The sequence below is a fragment of the Sceloporus undulatus genome, chromosome 3 (genome assembly GCF_019175285.1).
Source record: "Sceloporus undulatus isolate JIND9_A2432 ecotype Alabama chromosome 3, SceUnd_v1.1, whole genome shotgun sequence".
NCBI lineage: Eukaryota > Metazoa > Chordata > Lepidosauria > Squamata > Phrynosomatidae > Sceloporus > Sceloporus undulatus.
Genome location: NC_056524.1, coordinates 223,164,517 through 223,186,014, shown reverse-complemented (window position 1 = coordinate 223,186,014; position 21,498 = coordinate 223,164,517). Strand labels below are relative to the sequence as shown.

Here is a 21,498-nt window from a genome sequence, read left to right as displayed (position 1 = left end):
TCTCATGAGGGTGTTGACGAAAATGCCAGCCCTAGGGGCCAAGGTGATAGTTGTTGTTCCATAAGAACCTCAGCTCTTGGCAGCTGCATACCCCTAATCAAGAGTGGACCCAAAAGTCCCACCCCTGGAGATTATTTTTCTTTCCGTAGTAGGGACGTGCTTGTAGTTATATTTGTGTAAATTTCTTTTAGTTCTGTTACTGCATGCTTTGACTATTAGTTTCCTTTATGAGCCACAGATAGCTTTACTGTTGAGTCAAGGTCTGTGACTGAGGGGATTGCCTCCTCCTGTTGGGTCCCCTTTCTCCTGGCAACTTTCCATTCACTTTTCATGCACACCCTCCTGCTTATAAGGGCCAAACTGTACAGATCCAGTGTCCCCACATGCCCAGGACAAATAGTACACTTGTATTAATTGCTGAACAAATTACCATATATACTTGACTATAAGTCAACCTCATGTGTAAGCCGAGGGCAAAATCTGGGGCCAAAATTATGGATTTTGCTATGACTCGTGGATAAGTCGAAGATAAAACTTAGGACATATAGCAAAGGATCTAAAGAATGAAGCAAAGTAAAATAGTGTCAAATAACTTACAAAATCCCAGCAAATATAACTCTTTCTGCTCACTCTTAAGGCTGGATGGATAGAGGAGGTCAGTGCTTCCAGGACAGATTGTACTCTTGCTTTTCACCAGGGGATGGTTCTTTCTTTTAAATAAGAGTTAAGATACAGTATTTACATTGACACGTGGATAACTCGACTTCAATTTTGGGGGAGGGGGGGTCAGTTTTTGACCTAAATTTCTAGACTTATACATGAGTATATACAGTAAGCTGTTTCATATGGAATCTGACCACTGGTTAGTTAGCCAGTACATAACTCTTGGTTTAACAAGTCTTCCCAAGCCCAGCTAGTTATGTCATATATGTGTGTGTTGTGTGCCTTCAAGTCATTTCCAACGTATGGCGATCCTATCACAGGGATTTCTTAGCAAGTTTCTTCAGAGGGGGTTTGCCCCTGCCATCCTCTGAAGCGGAGAGAGTATGACTAGCCCAAGGTCAGTGGGTTTTCATGGCCCAGTGGGAACTTGAACCCTGTTCTGCACAGTCATAGTCCAATGATCAAGCCACTACACTAAAATGACTCTGTAATATACTATGTGTCCAATATTTTTATACTACTGTACTAACAAGAATTATACAGCAATTACTGGTGCTTTATCTACAGAATAATTGGACAGTTTCATACTTTCTTACCTCCCCACCACTTTCAATTTAGACACTAACTATGATCTTCAGCATCAGGAAGGCACCTACACCACAAAATTTTGCCCATTATCCTAACTGCAACAAACTAGATAGTACAAATTTTGGTTGAAACATCTTATACACCACTTTGAACTAGACATGGGTGTAAGAAACAAGGCATGAACATGATGTCCTACAAGATATTGCATACCAGGTATAAAGTGCTAGCTTTTTTTGTGTGCCTTCACGTTTTTTGGGATTTATGACCCTAAGGCAACCCTTTCATGGGTTTTCTTGGCAAGATTTGTTCAGAGGGGGTGTGTCATTGTCTTCCTCTGAGGCTGAGCAAGTGTGACATGGCTGAGCAGGAATTTGAATTCTGGTCTCCAGAAGTGTAATTCAGTGCTCAAATCACTATACCATGCAAAGCTAAAACATGCAGCTAGAAGTTTCAGGAACCTTAAAGAATACCACATTAGGAAAGGCACACGTAACTCCAAGAGACTGCAATTGTGATTAAAGAGTCTATACACTGTAACAGGCAAGATCGCTTCCTTTAAAAATACAAAAATCATAAAGATTGGCAAATTACTTTACGTCCTGCTATATGAAGAGCATACTTGCTAGATATACAAACTATTAATTTCTTTAAAATAAATAGGAAACAAGCCTGAATCTACAGAATAGGGTAGGCAACCTAGCACTCTCCAGATGTTTTGGACTGCAGCTCCCATTAAGATTCAGCTAGCATAACCAAAGACCAGGATTACAGGATGTGTAGTTCTCCTTCTTCCAACAAAAACAAAGCACTAGAAAACTAGATTGCTTTCTCCCACTATATAACCATAAACTATCTAAAAGCAATATGGTAAAAATACAGGGAAAGAACAGACAAATTCATTATTTGCATCACTCTTCTCTTGAGAGCTGAAAATTCTCAGCTCAAGTTTTAGCGGTAAAGAAAATAACCCCCACACGAAATAGTCTGATAGATCTTCACTCGAGTTCTCCAGGAACTCAAAATATGCATTTTAGGTGGCCTCTAATATATACAGCCAACTAAGACTCAGGTTTGAGACTTGAACAACTCCTTTAGAAATGTGCAAGGCCTGTTTACATAAACCAGCAAGTCTTCAGGTGTAGTTTTCAATTTCATTTGAGCTGGGGAACAATGATTAATAACTTCAAAACAAGCCATAACATTAAACCATCTTCAAACCATTGCTGGATATCCTGGCTTGTTCCAAAGCTACTAACCAGAGTCCCAGTTTGGGAAGACATGTCAGTTTGTTTATTCATTCATCTGCATGACCAAAAGACTCTCAGCTTATGAAACCTGATACATGATCATCCAAATATGAACATAATGTGCTGAGGAACTAAGGAAACACATTATTGATTTAACTGTTTTTAAAAACATATAAAACAGCAATTGTATGTCCCAAAGTGTAAATCTCTGTGAGTAAAATACAAGAAATCGTAGTACTATACAGTACTTCTTTTATGCATCTGGTCCAGTACAAGTCCCCACAGACCTCTTTCTAAGGGATCACCAGGCTCTTCTCTTCTAGAGCACAACAGTCTAGAGAGGAGTGTTAGATAAATAACAAGACTATGAAATCCTACTTGGTCTGTTAAAAAGGCTACAGATATAAATAGTTCATATTTGAATAGTTCATAGTTTGGCTAGATGAACAATGACCCAAGATGATATAAACCACTTCTATTTCCACAGTTCTCCTATAGGTCTATGCTGAGCTTCCTGCATGGCCTCTTCTGAAAATGATTTAATTTCATTGTGTAAATCCTCTACGCTCTTTGAAGCATCAATCACCTGTGTCCAAAAACAAAACAAAAAGGACATGAAAATGAATAATTCTTAAAAGAACAGAACATCTAAGAAAGATACTGTCATTAGGAAAAACCCTCAAAAGTTTCAGAATATATAAAAAAGTGAATTACAGCTTGATGCCTATGCCTGTTAAACTCCTTCTCTCTTTTCTTGCTGTTGTAGCTCTTCCCTCTTCTTTCCTATTATTTATGTCAGAGCCAACTATATTTGAGCTCATTTCTCAAATATGAAACACATGTACTGAGACTCATAGCTACAAAAGTAGACAGTTGCATATTGTACTAAAGAGAAGGGGAAAGAAACCTCTATCTGTTAAAACATGATCAAGGTGTGGAGAACTGAGTTACCTTTATAATTTTTTGTACTGGGTTTATTTTCCAGCAAGGCTTATTGCTTATTTCACCATTCAATCAAGTAGCAAGTTATACTGGTGATATCCCAACTTACTGTTATTTGATTTATATCCCCCCCTTTTAGTCAAATTTTATATGTTGTTGTTGTTTTGGTTTATAAATCCCATAGTTCTTCTAAGTAGTTTTCTTCTTACCTTCCAGTTCAAAGTCTTGTCTTTCATCAAATCACAGAAGCATTGTAGAACTTTCTCTTGAAAAGAGCTGTTCTCGTATCGCTCATTTCCAAAGTCTCCTCGTTTGGCTGCTTCAGATGTACTCAGATGAAGAAAAAGTATCAAATCTGGTTTTGGAAGCCCCACATCTGGTTGTTTACACCATTCTAAAGAGAAGTTCTATTAAAGAAAAGAGAGAGAGAGAGAGAGATGCTGTGAACAGAAAAATGAAGTCAAAAGGTGGAGGTCCATCTACTTCAGTATTGTCTATGCTGAATGGCAGCACCTTTTCAGTATTGCAGATCAGTGCCCTTTCCCAGTTCTATATGTTGATGTCAAGGAATGAACATGGGAACTTGTGCATAAAAACTACATGTTTTAATACTGCCTATAAGCTTTCTTTAAAGACTGGGGAATTTAAGCACCAGCTGCTTAACTATAATTGAAGCCAATGGAAATTCAAAAATTTAGATGTAAATGTAACAACACCAAAGCCCTAGAAGTGATAACAGCAAAAACCCAACAAAGGTCTCAACAATAATTTGAGCCAGATTTGTGACTACTATTCCACAGTATGACTTGATTTCAGATTAACTCAACAAACTTAGATTAGGTAAAATTCTAATACAACAGTATGCATGAATTAATACACATCCAGAAGCACTGAGCCTTCAAAAACTATGCTTTGTGCATGCTCAAACGTTGCACTGGATTTGGATTTAGTGATACTTTCAGTAAGTTTACTGAAATCAATGGGACAGAACTTCAAGACACACAACAACAACAAACAAACTGCTGGACATTCAGTGTGGATAATTTCTACAATAAACATAAGCTATTACTTCAGTCATTTTCATACTAGCCTAAAGCACTTTTTAAAACTTACCTCTTTAGCACCTGTGAAGGCAACCCCAGAAAAGGCGTATCTATCCACTACCAGAGTGATCCCCTGATTTAACTTCTCTTTGATCAATGGCCTGAACAAGAGAGATTGATCACTATTAGACAAAAGCTGAAACGTAAATAACCTGAAACAAAACTGGGACACAAGGTGGAAAGTTTTCCGTGTTATACTTCCTCTGGAATTTTTTAATCATAAAAATTAATGTTACAATGGGCAGATTATAAATCAATCAAACTGGGCCAGTTCAGAAGTACAATATCAGTGTTCAAGGATCTCTAGAAAACATGTATAATCATTCAGCTTTTTATGTTAAAATGTGATCATCAACTGTTTTAATTTTCTTTCATAGGGACTAAACAATGTAAATCTAACATTAGTCCTACCTAGATCAGGCTCATTAAATTAATTAAGATTAATTCATTTCAACTAACTTAAATCAATCCATTTAAAATAGATCTACTCTATATAGAGCTAATGAAGGATTTGGCCCTGTATCTGTGTCTCCAATTCATTGAAAATCAAGTTGATGTAAGGATCTGTATTTGTTTGAAATGTAATAAGGACCCAATAATCATGTGTGTCTACTGAGGAGCTTAACAGGACTGTAGTACAGTAGTCCAAAAGAGCAATCTTACATGTGTCTATTTAGGAGTAAGCCCCGCTGAGCTCAATGGGGCACCTTCAGGTAAGTCTGCACAGGACTGCAAAGGAAAGGTTTTCCTTAGTCTTATTTCCCACCCACTCCACCCTCAGCATTTCATTTCAACTATTTAGAGCTTTGCGGGGAGGGAAATTTGACATTTGTACTGATAATGTCAACATATTCTACTTCTGGGATAACTATGCCATTCTTTTCTATTTCATTTGAAATTATTAAACCAAATGTTCAAAAGTGCAGTAAACATTTAACTAAAATTCCTAAGAAACAATACTCTAAATGTTTGATTATTATATTTCATTAACAAAAGTAGATTTAGATACACTAGGAAAAGAGGGAGGCAAAAGAGGTATAAAGGGTCAAAGAAGCCACAGTCTTCTGTTTGCAAGGCTTGGCTGGGGCAATATTATACACCCGATTAATTGCACTGGGTTATAGCCTTTATGGTATCCTTTCCATAATGGAAACAACATTGCAGACAGATCAAATCATTCTTCCTCCATATCCTGAAAGTACTCTAAATCTGGACCTGACTTTCAAGGACTGACTCTTCAGAGCAGGCTTTTAATTGTGTCCCTAAATCCTTCATTCACCCCAAGTACGTATTAGACAGTATTGAACAGGTGTTGAGGCTTAATGTGTGTACTCTGATCTCCAACCAAAAGACTCTCTTTACACTTGTTCCCAGCGATTAGCAGAAAAGAGCAGATGCACTGTGTGATCCTCCAGGCTGCTCTTCTTTTCCAAATAGGAACTTATCAGGCGTCCAATTTCTGTGGTTCTTTCTGCAATAAAAAGCAGAGAAGGGCATAATTAAAACAAAAAAACCCACTGAAGATGTGAGCCACATTTGTGAACCTAAATCCTCTCAAGGCAGCAGATCCTGCCTGACCTTGGAAGCTAAGCAGGGTCAGGCCTGGTCGGTACTTGGAGGGGGGACTGCCAACGAAGTTCACCAGACGCTGTCGGTTATGTTTCAGAGCAAACCTCTGCCTAAGGAAACCCATGAGGCTGCTGCCGCCTTAAGGAGTCCACAAACCGCGAGAGAAGGGGCTTTGCTAGGAAGAGGAAAGCGCTTGTCTTTAGGGGAAGTGGAAAAGAGAACCTAAACGCCAACTGCATCCAGACTTCCTCACTGCGCCCTCCTCTCCCCAAATGCCCTCCATTTGGCGCCTCAGGGGCACGAACAGAGTGCTTTCAGCTCAGGCTGAGCAGAGGCCCTCCCTCCATTGTGCGCCTAGGGAGCAGGAGCTGGCCTTTCTAGGACCCGTCCTCCATCCCAGCTCCTCGACGGGGCCATGGCCTCCTCCTCTGGCCCCAATACCTGGGAAGCGGAGGAGTTCCGCGCGGTGCCCCCCGTGGCGCAGGGCCTCCACCAGCTTCCGGCTCTGCGTGCTCTTCCCTGCCCGGTCCACGCCCTCCAGCACGATCAGCGCCCCGCGCCTCCCGGCCATCGCAGCCAGCCCTCCCGAGGCCAACCCTCCGCGACCAAAGACCAAAGGCGGCAATGGCTGCACCGTTCCCGCGCTTGGCCCAGCCATAGAGGAGCGGCCTCCCGGCGTGCAGAGCGGCCGCGGCGTCGCCATGGCAACCGAACAGCGCGCAGTGCGCCCTGGGAATTGTAGTGTCTTGCGGTGACCAGAACTGAACTACACAGAACTACAAATCCCACAATTCCCTCGCATTGAGCCGAGGCAGAATTATTATTATTATTATTATTATTATTTATATCCCTCCTCTCTCAGGAGGATCCAGGCGGGTTACAACCATAAAATCCGGGATCCAGGCGGGTATTCTGGGAACTGTAGTTTTGTGAGACATTTAGCCCCCTTGTGCCACAATAAACTACAATTCCCAGGATTCCCTAGACATTGAGCCAGGGCAGTTTTAAAGCGGTTTCAAACTGTATTATTTCCGCAGCGTCTTCGGGGCTTCTATCACTAAGGCCTCGGCTTTAACCGTCCCCGCGCGCGCTCTGCCGGCCGTGGCCCCGCCCAGTGCTTTATAACCGTCGCCGAGGAGGGCCGCTCGGCCAATGGGCGTCGGCCTCTGCTGAATATGCAAATGAGGGCTCGGCCGGCCGTTGCCGCTCAGCCGCTCTCCAGTGGTGACAGCGCTGCCTGGGCGGGCGAGAGAGAGAGAGGGGGGGAGTAGGGCGGAGGGTGGGCGTTAGCTGGCGCTTGGTCGCGAGATGGCGGCGGCGGCCTTGTACCTGGAGCACTACCTGGACAGTGAGTGCCTAGGCCGGGGGGGGGGGGGGGGCTCGCGCGCGATATGTGTGTGTGTGTGTATTAAGGGCCAGACTAAGCCAGGTTTGGGGAGAGGGAGGAGGAGGAGGAGGAGGAGGGATCATGGAACGCCGGCAATTCCGCCTGCGTCACAGACCATGGCGCGTGGGCGTACCCTTGGCCGGGGAGGGAGGGGGAGGAACCAAGCGGAGTTTCTCGATGCGTCATCGCTACGCAGAAGGCTGCAGTTACAGCGCCACGGCCTCCAGGGGCCGCTGTGGCTTCTCCTTCAATGAGGCGACGAAGGATGGAAACCCGCCCAAAAGCCAAGCCTTCGTAGTTCTTCAGACTCTGTGGCAATCCAGGTCCTAGAGAAGAGTTCCTTCCTGACCTTTCTGTGCCTCTGGCTTCAGAGAATGGGATACACACACACACACACACATATATATATACATACACACACACACACACCACTCTCTTCCATGCCAGCGTTCTCTGAAGATGCCACAGCCGCAGATGCTGGGGAAACATCAGGAACAAACTCTTCTAGAACATGGCTGCACATCCACAAAAGCCCACAAAAAACTTAAGAGTTGTCTTTGGGCGGATTTGCCTCATAATACACACACACACACACACACATATATATATACACACTGTATACTGTGTGACTCTAGGTATCAGGTCAGGATGCACAGGGAAGCCATTGAAACCCACAAACGCCTAGACAACCTCAACAGGAAAGAAGAAACCCAGAAAGTGGGCACAATTTTGCCCATCGGTCCTGAAAAATGCCAAAATCAAGACCCAGCAAAATGCAAATGACCACCAGCCAGGGCCAGGGGTTTTCTCAGCACAAAATGGGCCTCTAATGAAACAGACACAAAGTCCTCCCCTCCTGAGGCCTTCCCATTCAACAACAGAACAACACACAGATTAACATGGAAATCACTCCTTCCAACCTAGAGTCACACACTATATATCTATATATACCCCACTCACTTCCATGCCAGCATTCTCTGGAGATGCCAACGAAACATCAGGAACAAACTCTTCTAGAACATGGCCACATAGCCTGAAAAGCCCATAAAACTGTGGATGTTGGCCACAAAAGCCTTTGACTTCACAACCCTTAGTTTCCCCTCAGTCCTTCTGACGCAGGCCCAAAACACACTGCAGAAATAATCTGTTTGAGACTGCTTTAACTTCCCTGGCTCAATGTTAGGAAATCCTAGGAACTGTAGTTTTATAAGATATTGAGTCTTCTTTCTGGAGAGCTCTGGTGCCACAATAAACTACAGTTCCCAGGATTCCATGGCACTGAGCCAAGGCACTTAAAGTGGTGTCAAAGTGGGTAGTTTCTGCAGTGTGTTTTAGGGCGTGCTCTCACTGCCACTGGGGCTAATTTTGGTATTAAAGAGAGATTAAAACACATTTAAATCATCCTGCAAATAAAGCGAAAATGGTGCGTGATTGCGCGAATGATGATCACATGCAGTTGCACAAATAAAGTGATATTGGAAATACATTGTCACTTAAATCCCAAAAGTAAAAAGGTGCTCGTTAATGCTTCTTTGTGACCGCTTTAATACCAGGTTTTGTGCAACGTCATGTGAACTTCTCACCAATCATAATTTCTTTCTGAGGCTCTAGCTCAAGAGCCAGCTTGATATGGATTATGCCACAGGGAACAAATAGAGCGCAAGGCGTGGTAGGAGAAGGCAACCATGGTCTCTAGTTAACATATTGTATGAAAAGATCTGTGGCATAGAAGAAACTGCCATTTTTTTTATCGCTCTATTTTAGGCATAGAAAACCTTCCCTGTGAGCTACAGAGGAACTTCCAACTTATGCGTGAGCTGGATCAGAGAACAGAAGGTAAACTGAGGCATTTTGGTTAATTTGGTTTTTCACTGAAAATAAATTAATAAATAACAACCTGGATGTATTTATAAATAGCAAATCTGCAAACATCTAAAAGTATAGGATTCAGTTGTTATATACTTTTAAGGACTTAATCAGATCACAGTCGAGATTCTCAGGTCTTGAGTCTTACAAAGCTCAGTGCATCTTAGGGCTGAAAATGTCATTTCTGCTGACGGGGCTAGTACTGTACAGTTGTCCCTCCACATTCATGGCTTTGACTTTTGCAGATATGATTATTCACGGACTTGATTAATATGTTCTCTCTAGGAATCTCTAGGGCCTCCAGTGTGACTCTGTTTTCAACTTGTACCAAAAGTCATGCTGGGAGACCTAGAAATTCATAGAGAGAACACTTCTTTAGGCATTTGTAGGTCCTCCAGTGCAATTTCATAGTCAACTGTTGTCAGATCTTGACCACAAAATTCTCTGGAGGAACTAGAGAGACCTAGAGAGGAGTTCTCTCTGGTAAAGAAAAATACATTTTTTTTAATTTGTGTTTTTTCCTCTTTCACTGGGGTCCCGTGCCCCTAAACCCAGCGAATGTGGAAGGTCCATTGTAAACCATCAGAATTAATGCTGTATTTTGAATCTGATAAAGGCTCATTAAGGACATTAAAGCACAGATGGACAGACTTTGAAAGTAGATATGAGCATCTTACAGTACTGATTTTGTTTTGGCTTTGACAATGGAGTTTATCACATGTGAGGAATTTTTCTTAATTTCGAATGAAAAGAAAGTGGGGCCAGAACGCATTCAGGTAAAGTCGCTAGTTTAGCGAAATTACGTGAATGCTTATTGCATTCAAACTGGCTTCTCATTGGCTGAAAATAGCATGTCATTGCCCGAATTTGCATGTGGCAGTCTATCACGCAATAACGTGAAACCCCGTGATTGCATTCATGCCATTGGATTATACTTCCAATTTCCCTTGTCTGATAAACTCCAATGGCACTGTACTCTTGGGCTTCAGTCTTATGCATACATATTTACTGGGCTGTTTCATTCTGTGGGGCTGGCCCTCTAGGAGTAGCAGGACTGGGAAGTTCCAGAAAAGGGATGGATCCTGCAATAAGGAGAAACTGTTTTTAGCATACTGAAAACCATAATTAATTGAGGCAATGAAAACTGTTATGCTTCAGATTTTGCTGAAAAGCACAGTTGTTGATCTGCAGCTCATAGCATTCCTCAACCAATGATTAAGATGCTGGGAGCTACTATTCAACAGTACCTGGAGGGCTATGTGATTCCCACACCTCTTTTATTATGACAGAAACAAGCCACGTGCTCTTCTGCTTCCCTCTCTTCTGGCATAGCTACAGGGAGACTGAAAACATTCACTTCTTGATTATCTACTGTTTGCCATTATGTCTGAACTACAGTTAATTTTAACTGTGGTTATTTGACACAGTCCAGCTTCATAAACTGTGGTCTTACATTGTCTTATTTTTTTAAAAAAATAACATAGTTGAGATTCACATTTGGATGGTATGGCACTATACAGTTAATTAGATAAAGAAGTGAATGCTTCTGAACTTTTCCTTAGAGCTGTACCAGAGGAGCGGGGAGCAGAGTGTGGTAATTTAAAGGTAAGGGTAGCCCAGATTCTCTCAGTGAGGCAAGACTGCAGGGCTGCCTCCTACTGCAGGAGAAAAGCTGCAGCTTTTTCTGTCTCCCCATCCCTGCTTGCTTGTCCACCAGCCAGCCTGCTGCCCAGCCACCACCCCTTACCCAGAAAGGAGGAAGAGAAGGAAGAGGAAGAGGGTGAAAATTATGATGGCAGCAATGGGAGCAGCAGAGAGGATGGAAGTAATAAAAAGTCCCTACCCCCTGCTCTGTGAATCTGCAGTTTCCCAGTTGCCTGACTTGCCGTCTTAAAAGCCAAACTCTGTGGGAGGAACAAAAGTATTTAGGAGAATTGCCAGGTCCTTTCATGCACATGTTATGTCCCATTTACCTGCAGACAAGAAAGCAGAAATTGACAGTCTTGCGGCTCAGTACATTTCAACTGTGAGGAGTTTGTCGTCGGATGAACGAGTGGAAATCCTGCAGAAGATTCAGAATGCCTATGCAAAGTGCAAAGAGTACAGTGATGACAAAGTGCAGCTGGCCATGCAGACTTATGAGATGGTAAGATTAAATAAGTAAAGTACTCTTGCTGCAGACTGGGGTATGTAGTTATTAGTGGGGTATGTAGTTATTACCTCAGCAGCTGGGGTATGTAGTTATTAGTTGACAAACTGAGGTATATAGTTATTACTTGACAGACACTAGTGGCTGGTGGCTTCCATGTTAGTGAGGCAGTGAAGCTGTTGAAGTTTTATTCTGAACCTTAAAGGAGTTATCCAAAATGCTGATCCTATTTTTTGGGGGGGGAGAGGGGAGGTACTGCAATTTGGATAGGTTTACCATTAAACTTCAAAGTAAAACTTGGAGCAAATTCACTATCCCACTGACATAAAAGCCACCAGTCTCCAGAGATTATGAAGGCATGGAGATTCTGTGATTGATTCAAATTCAGGAAGATGATAAACATTCTCTAATTCAGAATGTTTTAATGTAAAGTCGAAGGCTTTCATGGCCGGCATCCATAGTATTTTGTGGGGTTTTTGGGCTATGTGGCCATGTTCTAGCAGAGTGGCCATGTTCTAGCAGAGAAATTCAGCTAGAATATGGCCACATAGCCCAAAAAACCCATAAAAATACTAAGAATGTTTTAAGTTTGCGTTGGGGTTGTGTATAAGGTCATGATTGTTCCATGTTTAATTTTTAATCCATTGTTCCGTGTTTAATCCATTTTGGGAGCAAAAGGTCAAAATCCTGAAGTTTATTTTAGAATGTGGAATATTGACAAGCAGCTGGATTTGCCAGCAGAGGATTTATTGACATTCCCTCTGTGATTACATTTTATAAAAGAAGATTATAGTAGAAAGTAAGGTTATTATTGCGAGGCAGTCCAGGGTGTACTCTCTGCTTTGAGATTCTAGCAGAGACACTAGTCATGCTGGCTGGGAGTTTCTGGCAGCCGTAATCCAAACAAGTAACTTTTCTAGACCATGGAACTGAAGTTCTGGAGGACCAGAACAGTTAGACCAGGTATAAAGTTCATGCCATTGATAAGAGCATGATATGTTCCAGGACCAGCCGCATTACACTAATCTGTGTTTACATAGATGGCCAAGAACATTGGGGGAGGAGTTATCTGGTTAAAAGAGGATCCATACTAGTGGTAGAAAAACAGTACTGTATGTTTTTCTAACCCCCTGCCCCCAGCCATGGTCTTTTGCTGGCATATGTATAGCAGCCATGAAAGCAAAGGGTAAAATGCATACTATCCATGTGCCAACAGGTGAGAGGTGTGAGTGACTATATTAGAATCATAGAACTGGAAAAGATCACAAGGGCCATTCAGCCCAAGAAAATAGAGGAAATCTGAGAAAAGGGGTTTGCTGATTTCAGTTACTCAACTGAATCCTACAATTGATAGAGATACTGTTCAGAGATACCAGATGGTATTATTTCTTCAGCTGTGTGATCTCTCTCTAATGTAGGTAGATAAACACATTCGACGGCTGGATGCTGACTTGGCACGATTTGAAGCTGATTTAAAGGACAAGCTGGAAGGCAGTGACTTTGAAAACCCTGCAACACAAAATTTGAAAAGTGTGTACTTTATGAACAGTATAGTCTCACTCTCAAGAAGCCCTTATGACCTGAAATTATATTTTTGTATACTGTACTTTTCCAAGGCATATTGTTTTTCCTAGTAGAAACTTCTAATGTACTAATACAGTCTGTTGTAAAATATATTTATATATATATTTGCAGTAGAGTGGCCAGGGGTCCTACCTTTCAAAGGGCAGTTCTCTGAAGGGCTGTCATGTCCAGTCCAGTTTAAAGATAAAGTACCAAAAGAAAGAGAACAGAAATTTTAAAGTTGCCTATCAACCAAGCAGATTACCTCTCGTAGTCTTTCCAACCATTATGAAGTGTGTGATGTTTCTAAATTAATAGCAAAGATTTTCAAATGTATGATCTATACTATAGAATATATGCAAATTGGTACCCTAACTGGAGATGACAAGAATTGAACCTGAGACCTTCTGCATACAAAGGAGATACTCAGCCACTGAGCTATGATTATATCCCTTAATGTGTAACCTGCTTACTGGCAGAAATGATGTCCCACTTATGCAGTACGTTACTCATGCTGCATCTAGCCCCAACTTGGAGTGTGTGTGTTTGTTAGCCAGTCACTATAGTGAGGTTGGAATCATAAAACTCCAGATGTTGTTGGACTTCCAACTTCCACCCAGCAGACCGTGTTAGCATAGCCATTGGTAAGAAATGTTGGGAGTTGCAGTCCAGCAGTATCTGGAATGCCATGTGATTCCCACCCTGCACTATATTGAGCTTTCTGGCTACAATAGCTCTTTTCAAGGCAGGAAAGCTTATGCTATAATTGCATGCTCATATACTTGGCAGTGAGTTACATTGAACTTGGTGAAGTATCCTTTTTTTAAAAATGCATAGAATCAGCGTGTATGTATATGTTGTGACCAGTAAAATAGATTGTTTTGCTTATCTGAAATTTTATTTTCAACCCAAGATGTGTCTAAGATTGCATATACTGTATATTTTCAATTTAAGATTGTGTATAGAACTAGATTCCTGTAAAGCAAATTAAGTAATGCAGATAACAGAAGACATTTATATTAACCATTTTTAAGAGTGTACTTTAAAAAGCTAAGGGTGTTATGCAGTTTTTTTTTCATATGGATTATTATCAGATCGTAGATATATGTGAGAGGCAGATTTCACAAACTTTCATTTATTAAGCTGCAGTCTTAAACATATTTAGAAAGCTTCATTGATCTTACTGGGATTTAGTTCTCAATAAATTTAAAATATTTTTTTTAATATTTAAAATATTGCTTTCATTTTGTGAAGCATCTTAATATACAGAATAGTACAATTTTTAAACCATTAGTAATGTTTCAAAATAATGGTTGTAAAAAATGCTAAGTTTTTGTTCCTTATGAGGCTTACTAAATGGAAATAATTATTTTAGAGGGACGAATTCCAAAGGATAAGAAAAGCTCCCGAGGTCGAGGTCGGAGAATATCTGAGGAAGAGGCTCCAGTAAAAAAGAAGCCAAAACGAAGGTAAGCATCAGCACTGCTATCAACGGGCAGCTTGCTTTAAACAAGCTATTTTAGAATTTTATGTGTACCATAGTACCTTGTGATAGCAACAGTACTTTGAAGTTCATATTCATCAATGTTTTATTCAGTTCCTGGAAACAGACCTGTCCTAGGACTGTCTGGAGCATATATCAACTGCTTGTGCCTTGTTCAGAAGGCTCAGTTAAAAAACACAACAAAATTGTAACTTCTTTTTAGAACAAGAATGAGAAATATGCAGCCCTCCAGATCTTGTTGGTGTGTAACTGTTTTGATTTGTGAGCATTTACTATGTTAAAACTGGTAGAGATTGTAATCCAGCATGATTCTGTGGGCCACAAATTCCCCACCCTTACTCTAGAACATTCCAGTTAATCTCTGCATTCAGATGCACACACTGTACTCACACTATGGGAGGAACAAGTCACCATAATTTGATGATGGCTGTTTCTTGTTTTGCAGAGCTTGGGTAAGGAGATACTCCTGTATATAATTCACAACTCTTTCTTTGTTTGAAAGTTGGATGCTGATTGAATCAGAGTTTCTTGTCCTTTATGCATTTGTTGCTATAGGTTAAACTGCCTTTCGTTTTAATATTACCAGTGTTATATAATAACTTGATCCTTTGGCATGCTTAACTTCACATGTTTTCATACTCTTCATGTTAAATTTGACAAAAAAGGATAAAATATTGCAACATGTATGAATATATTAAACTTCTTTTATTTTTATTATATGATTTATCATTATCATCGTTTTAATACCCTGCTGTTTAGAAATCCTTTCAGAGTGGCTAACAAATAGTTAATTAGACATTTTTCTTCCCTCTGGCTTACAATTTAAAAAGACATGACACAAAGGACAAGGAAATGGTGGTGGGCAAGGGGATGAAGTCCAGCTGTTCTTCTCTCCCTCTGAGGCCAGGGCCATGTCAGATGGAATGGAGGGAGGGCCCTTCTTTTGTCTCTGGGCTAAGCCTGGTGGGCAGGATATATAGGGCAGGATATAACTATTTTAATGAATAAATGAATTAAATTTGACCTCATGAATAGTTGCAAAATCTTTGCTTTTTGAACTACCAAAGTTGCTATGTGAAGTAAGTTTTAAGAGTACCGTACATACTCGACTGTAAGTCAACCTCATGTATAAGTCGAGGGCAGGTTTTGGGGCCACAATGATGGATTTTGCTATGACCTGTGGATAAGTCGAGGGTAAAACTTAGGGACATGCAACAAAGGATCTAAATGATGAAGCAAAGGAAAACGATGACAAAGAACCTACAAAATTCAGGAAGGCATAACAGTTTTGGTTCACATTAAAGCCTAGATGGAAAAGAGAGCAGAGAGAGGTCAGTGTATATGTATACACACACACACACACACACACACACACACACACATATATATATGAGAGTTAAAGTACAGGACTTACATTGACCCATGGATAAGTTGACCCTTGTTTTTGGGTGGATTTTTTGACCAAAATTTCTAGACTTATACATGAGTATATACAGTAAGTTCTTATTTGCCTTGTTTCCACTGAAGGTCTGAATTAGCTGATACCATCCTCTCAGTTCATCCTTCTGACGTCCTGGACATGCCAGTGGATCCAAATGAACCCACATATTGCTTGTGCCACCAAGTATCCTATGGAGAAATGATTGGCTGTGACAACCCTGATGTATGTACTGAGATAACCAAAAATATCTGCTCTCATTTCAGATTTTATAGCAAAGCATTTTCTTTAAGGGAAAGAAAATATTGTGTTTACATAAGAAATTGATTGCATTAATCTGGGCTGCAGAACAGTGAACTAGAATTGTCCACCTAATGTATAATTGTAAACTGGGGAAAGGATGTGGCTTTTCACAACATTATTTTACCTCTGGCTTTGCTGTAAAACCATCTCTTCACACCCTACAAACCTCAGGCAGCTTTTTATGCCTCCAGAGATCACATATGGAGATTGTCTTGGGCATGATTCACTCTGTGTTCTATCAGTCCCATTTAAGTGCAGCATTTTTAATTTGCAGCAGATAGGAAACTGCAGCCAGATTTAGCAGCAGGGTTTTGTTTGTTCGTTCATTTGTTTTGGTACCATAACTTCAAAGTCTAGCTTGTATCTGTAGTCCGAAAAAGCGCTTTTTCTAGGCTCTGACTAGTGCAGGGCTACAGTAAGGATCCAGCTCAAAATCATAAACCATTCAAGGTTAGAAAATAGGGTCGGGTTGCACATTTCTTAAGTGAAAGTGCATGATACTTTTTTTTTCAGAATGTATATCTGGAAAAAGTGTGAAAAGAGGATGTGCAGTAGTTGTGTAAGGATATGGGGATTTGTAGATGAAGAGGGAGAGGTAAGTTTGCAGTGCAAAGTACCTCTTTCAGATAACCACTAGGAGTTTCCATTGGACTGATTTGGAATTAGAATTATTCATAGAACATGCATACTGAAGCCTTTGTTTACAACAGATTTGTAGAAGTATGTTCAATAATATTGTCAAAATCTGTCAAAAACAGTTACCATATTTTTACATTCCCAATATTTAGTGTCCAATTGAATGGTTTCATTTTGCTTGTGTGGACCTTACGACAAAACCCAAAGGGAAATGGTAAGTACCATGAATCAGTTTTTTCTGTACCATTTTAATTTTTTTAACGTATTTCTTTGCCTTGATAGTGTCCTTCCATTTTCTATTGTTATTGTTGTTATTGTTATACTGCCTACATCAAGGCACTTTACAATTATAAAAGACCCCAAGGCTTGTGGTCTGAAACGGGTGACAGAGAAAGAATTAAATGTTTCAGTGTTCCATCATGTACTGCTTAGTTTTCCCCATATGTGAAATGCTTCTTCGGAAGCACTACTGAGCTAATACTGTGCTTTGCTGTCCTTAGGTTTTGTCCTCGCTGTGCTCAGGAGAAGAAGAAGAAGTAGATGGGAATGTATAATCTAAAAGAAGAAGTTTAATATATTCATATATGTTGCAAAATTTTATCTTTTTTTTTGTCACTGACCCATTTGTTTAATCTGGTATTTATCAGTGGCCAGTTGTAGTTTCTTTATCACAGAGGGAGCCATCCTAATTGGAAAAGAGGTGTGTGGAGGAAGTTCATGTGTGATATTTACCCAGGTTACATTTCCATGGCACTGTAATCAATGTTATGAAGTAGCCCTGCACTGGAATTTCTGCTCACATAACTGAAGTCTGTGAAGTTGCCTATGGCCTTGCATGTGAAGATGATATCATTTGTTGTTATCAAATGTGTGATCATTCTGCACTACACAATATTTATGAAGGAATTTAAAATCTAATTGTACATTTCCAAAACCATACTAAATACTTAAAAGAAGGGGATTCTCTTTTTGAATGTGCAGTTCTGCTCCTTTAGAGATGAGCTGCAAAACAATGAAAGCTTTCTTGGAAAGACAGAAAAAAAGTAAAAGTATTATTTTGTTAAAGTCTGTTCCATGTTGGACAGTTGTACACCTGCTCTCATTATTTCTGATTTGTATGTTACTTCCTCTGGACTTCATTCTGGTCTTGCTGGTATTATACAAAAAAGACACAGGTCTTGAAGATGCAGATGAAATCATGAAACAAAAATTAGTGAAATTATTTTTCGCTATTATTGTTGTATGTCAATAATTAACATTAAAGTAAATAAACAATCAGTCGAACTAGCTTTAAAAGGTCTCCAGTTTTAAGAAAGTAGAGATTCCTGTGCCTGTGTAACAGCCAAGATAGAAATAGAAATATAGAATTATAGAGTTGGAAGAGACCACAAGGGATATTTGGTAAGATCTTATACAGAAGCTTAATTGATGTGAAATATCCATGCTGTGAGTATAATCAGCTGCCTCCTAGTATAAAAAAGCATCTCATATTGAAGATAGACAATACTGTGTATTTTTCTCACCAGAAAGTTGAAAATAGCATGACAGAGCCATGATTGTCTGTAATGTATATATTCTTGTTCCCTGTCTGGTAATAGTGTTTGCCAGCTTCAAAAACTACAAATTCTCTTTGGGTAACATAACCGGAAAAAAGATACACATCTCTGCATCCTAGACAGAGATGGTTCTTTGCCTATCACTTTCATTTGATAGGCATATTCATCCATTTCCAAATTTATATGAGATGGAAGTTCAGAAAGGATAACTAATATTCTATACAAATGGCCAGTTTTCATTTCTCCTTATTTGTATTATGGAGTAAGTATGGCTGTATATGTACAAATATAACGCACAGAGATATGCTGTCTGTTGGTAGGAATGTGGAATTCGTTAATAATTTTCTTGTAGACCAAGAGATGGATTCTGCACTACTATAACTGACACAGCATAATGACAGTAGCATCACAGTGAATATTGCTTTCAATCAGTAAAATAAAGGGAAGAATTGTCAACAGACAAAAGATTGTAAAAAAAAAAGTTGTAGCCTTAAAATAAGGAGACAAAGGCATTACTCAAATAACTTGGCTTGCTTCTTGTTATGAAATAATGTTAAATTTTGACTGCTTATTTCACATCCCACCTTTGCATATAGCTTAGTAGGCTGGAGTGGGGAACATTTCCCCCTCCAGATGTTTTGGATTTCAGCTTCCGGAAGCCTCAACTAGAATGCCTACTAGTATGAGAACTATAGTCTAAAACATCTGGAGGAGGCCCAAAGGTTACACATGCCAATTGAAGGCAATAATACAATTCAGTGATGGTTTTCTCATTTTATATTCCCTATGACTGCATTCACTTTTCAATGTTCACTGTTTTCATTGTAGGGAGGGAAATAATTTTGATGTTCTAATACCCTATTGTCATAATTTGCTCCCAGAATTTTGCATAATCATATAATTTTTTGCTATTTACAAGAGGAAGTGTTCATTCTGAAACTTTTGTTCTCTCAATATTGTATGCACAAGTAGGGAGCAATTTCAAAAGCAGGCATTAGACCCCTTAGACCATGAAGAATTACTTTGAGGGAACATGTTCTTGTAAAGCTAAAGTGCAGGAAGCACATACCTTTTAATATAAAGTAAACCTGCAGAAGCTGTGGTCTGTTAAACTGAATATGGTCTACCATGCTTGACAATCCTTTTGCAATCCCAATCAAACAGAGGGGGAAAGAGTCAGTGATTACCTTATAGCTTTATCAAGCAACCATAAAAGTGGCTTGCATATAGGCTGTGCTGATGGGTAATGATATTTTCAGCCTGCATTACACTGTGAGTATTCATGACTCTATAATTCAGTAATTAATGAGTAGCACTTAAGGCTTTTAATGCACTATTCTGGACTATAAGACAGGATGGGATTTGTTACTACTATGATGTTCCTTATGATCTGTTTCCCCTTCTTTTTGATTAGATTATGATTAGACAACAGAAGAGTAGTGCTGTAGGTTAACATAAATCTTGAAATCCCTTGATTGTTTCTGCATAGACAATGCTGCTATGTAGCTACTGAAGCAAACTAGACTGTTACTTTACAGTGAGCTAAAATTGAGTTCATGTATGATTCCAAAGAATTATGACTTTTTTCCCTCTTCGGGAGGCACTAGAACAGTAGTCAAGATATATAGGAGATACAGTTTATAATCAGTTTTTGAAATACAGGCTTGGACTGAGCAATAAAGGTATTTCATGTAAATGTTGCCATCTGGAAGAAAGGCCCCAAGCTGATTGTCAACTGGATCATTGTGTTCAGGATTGTTCAATTTATATAGATTACGAGTATTTGTCATCTTGATTCTGATCTGCAGAGAATGTATTCCCTTGAATTTTGAATGTATCCTTTCTCATAATTTTCCCTTTTGCTTGTCAGGATTTGAACACAGAGAAGACCTGAGAATGGGTTCTCTCCCTCTTTAAAAGATAACTGACATATTTTGTGATAGTCATCTTTTTTCCATAGTTTCTCATAAGTAAACAGATGTCGCAGCCTAAACTTCCTTGTCAAGGAATTAGATTTGTTTCCTTTTTAAATTGAAGAGAATATTAGAAATCTTTTTATTAAAATGTGAAAATGTATATCTGTATTTTTGATCATGTTATAGATATGATAGGTATATTGTTATAAATAAAGTATTTTTGGGAACAAAAGTCCAAATCTTTCATTTCTGAAGTAGAACAAAGTGCACAGATGCAGCTTCACATACTGCTAACAAACATCTGTATGGCATGCCTCTAATGCATACTTGGATTGCATGGAAAATACTTACTTGAATAGTTGATTCTTACCTGAAAATGTGCTAAAGGGAGTAGTGGAGTATACACAAAACCCTAGATTAAGTGAACCATCAAAGTAAAGTAGACTGAGGCTGCATCCACACTGCAGAATAAATCCTCTGGGGCCACAACAAACTACAGTTCCCAGAAGGCCACACCATGGAGCCAGGACAGTTAAAGCAGTATCAAACCAGATTATTTCTGCAGTGGATGCAGCCAGAGGCAACATTGAAAATGCCATTTGGTTGATCTGTGGTTCTGCAACTAGAAAGAACTTCTTCATTGGGGAAAAAATGTAGGACGCACTACCCTTATTTCAGGCAACCGCAATGATACAGAGTTGTGAACAAGTTTTCCGATATTCAGAATTCCTCATCAGTGAGACTGGGAAGAGTAGCTTTAGAAAGACAGTATGAAAACAAAAACAAAATACTCATTCACTGTTGAAGCCGCAATCCATTTTGCTTTGCTTTCAATGGAATTGTATTATGCAACAGCAACCATGGTGCAACACAGACAAAATCTGATGTCTTGCTGTTAGCTAGAGAATATAAACACTACACTTGGATTGTGTTAGGAAGAAAGGCTTCTTCTAGTCTATTTCAAGGCACGATTCAAAGTGCTGACCATGACTTTTAAAGGCCTCTCTCTATAAGGTTCTGTCTCTGGCAGCAGGCCGTGTTTTCTCACATGATCCTGTGCTGCGTGGA

General features: G+C 39.9%; 2 protein-coding genes across 2 annotated transcripts; one reads left to right on the top strand and one right to left on the bottom strand.

Annotated features, from left to right (window-relative positions):
* Nucleotides 1-1,201: 1,201 nt before the first annotated feature.
* On the bottom strand, nucleotides 1,202-6,916 carry DTYMK (deoxythymidylate kinase). Its single transcript, XM_042458299.1, has 5 exons — nucleotides 6,554-6,916; nucleotides 5,906-6,014; nucleotides 4,554-4,644; nucleotides 3,650-3,847; nucleotides 1,202-3,084 (listed from the first exon to the last, which is right to left on the bottom strand). The coding sequence occupies exons 1-5, from the start codon at nucleotides 6,813-6,815 to the stop codon at nucleotides 2,974-2,976; spliced, it is 771 nt and encodes a 256-aa protein (XP_042314233.1). The 5' UTR covers nucleotides 6,816-6,916; the 3' UTR covers nucleotides 1,202-2,973.
* Nucleotides 6,917-7,367: 451 nt separating this feature from the next.
* Nucleotides 7,368-20,662, top strand: ING5 (inhibitor of growth family member 5). Its single transcript, XM_042458300.1, has 8 exons — nucleotides 7,368-7,460; nucleotides 9,264-9,335; nucleotides 11,345-11,511; nucleotides 12,933-13,044; nucleotides 14,453-14,546; nucleotides 16,109-16,244; nucleotides 17,111-17,172; nucleotides 17,459-20,662. The coding sequence occupies exons 1-8, from the start codon at nucleotides 7,421-7,423 to the stop codon at nucleotides 17,496-17,498; spliced, it is 723 nt and encodes a 240-aa protein (XP_042314234.1). The 5' UTR covers nucleotides 7,368-7,420; the 3' UTR covers nucleotides 17,499-20,662.
* The last annotated feature ends 836 nt before the right edge of the window (nucleotides 20,663-21,498 follow it).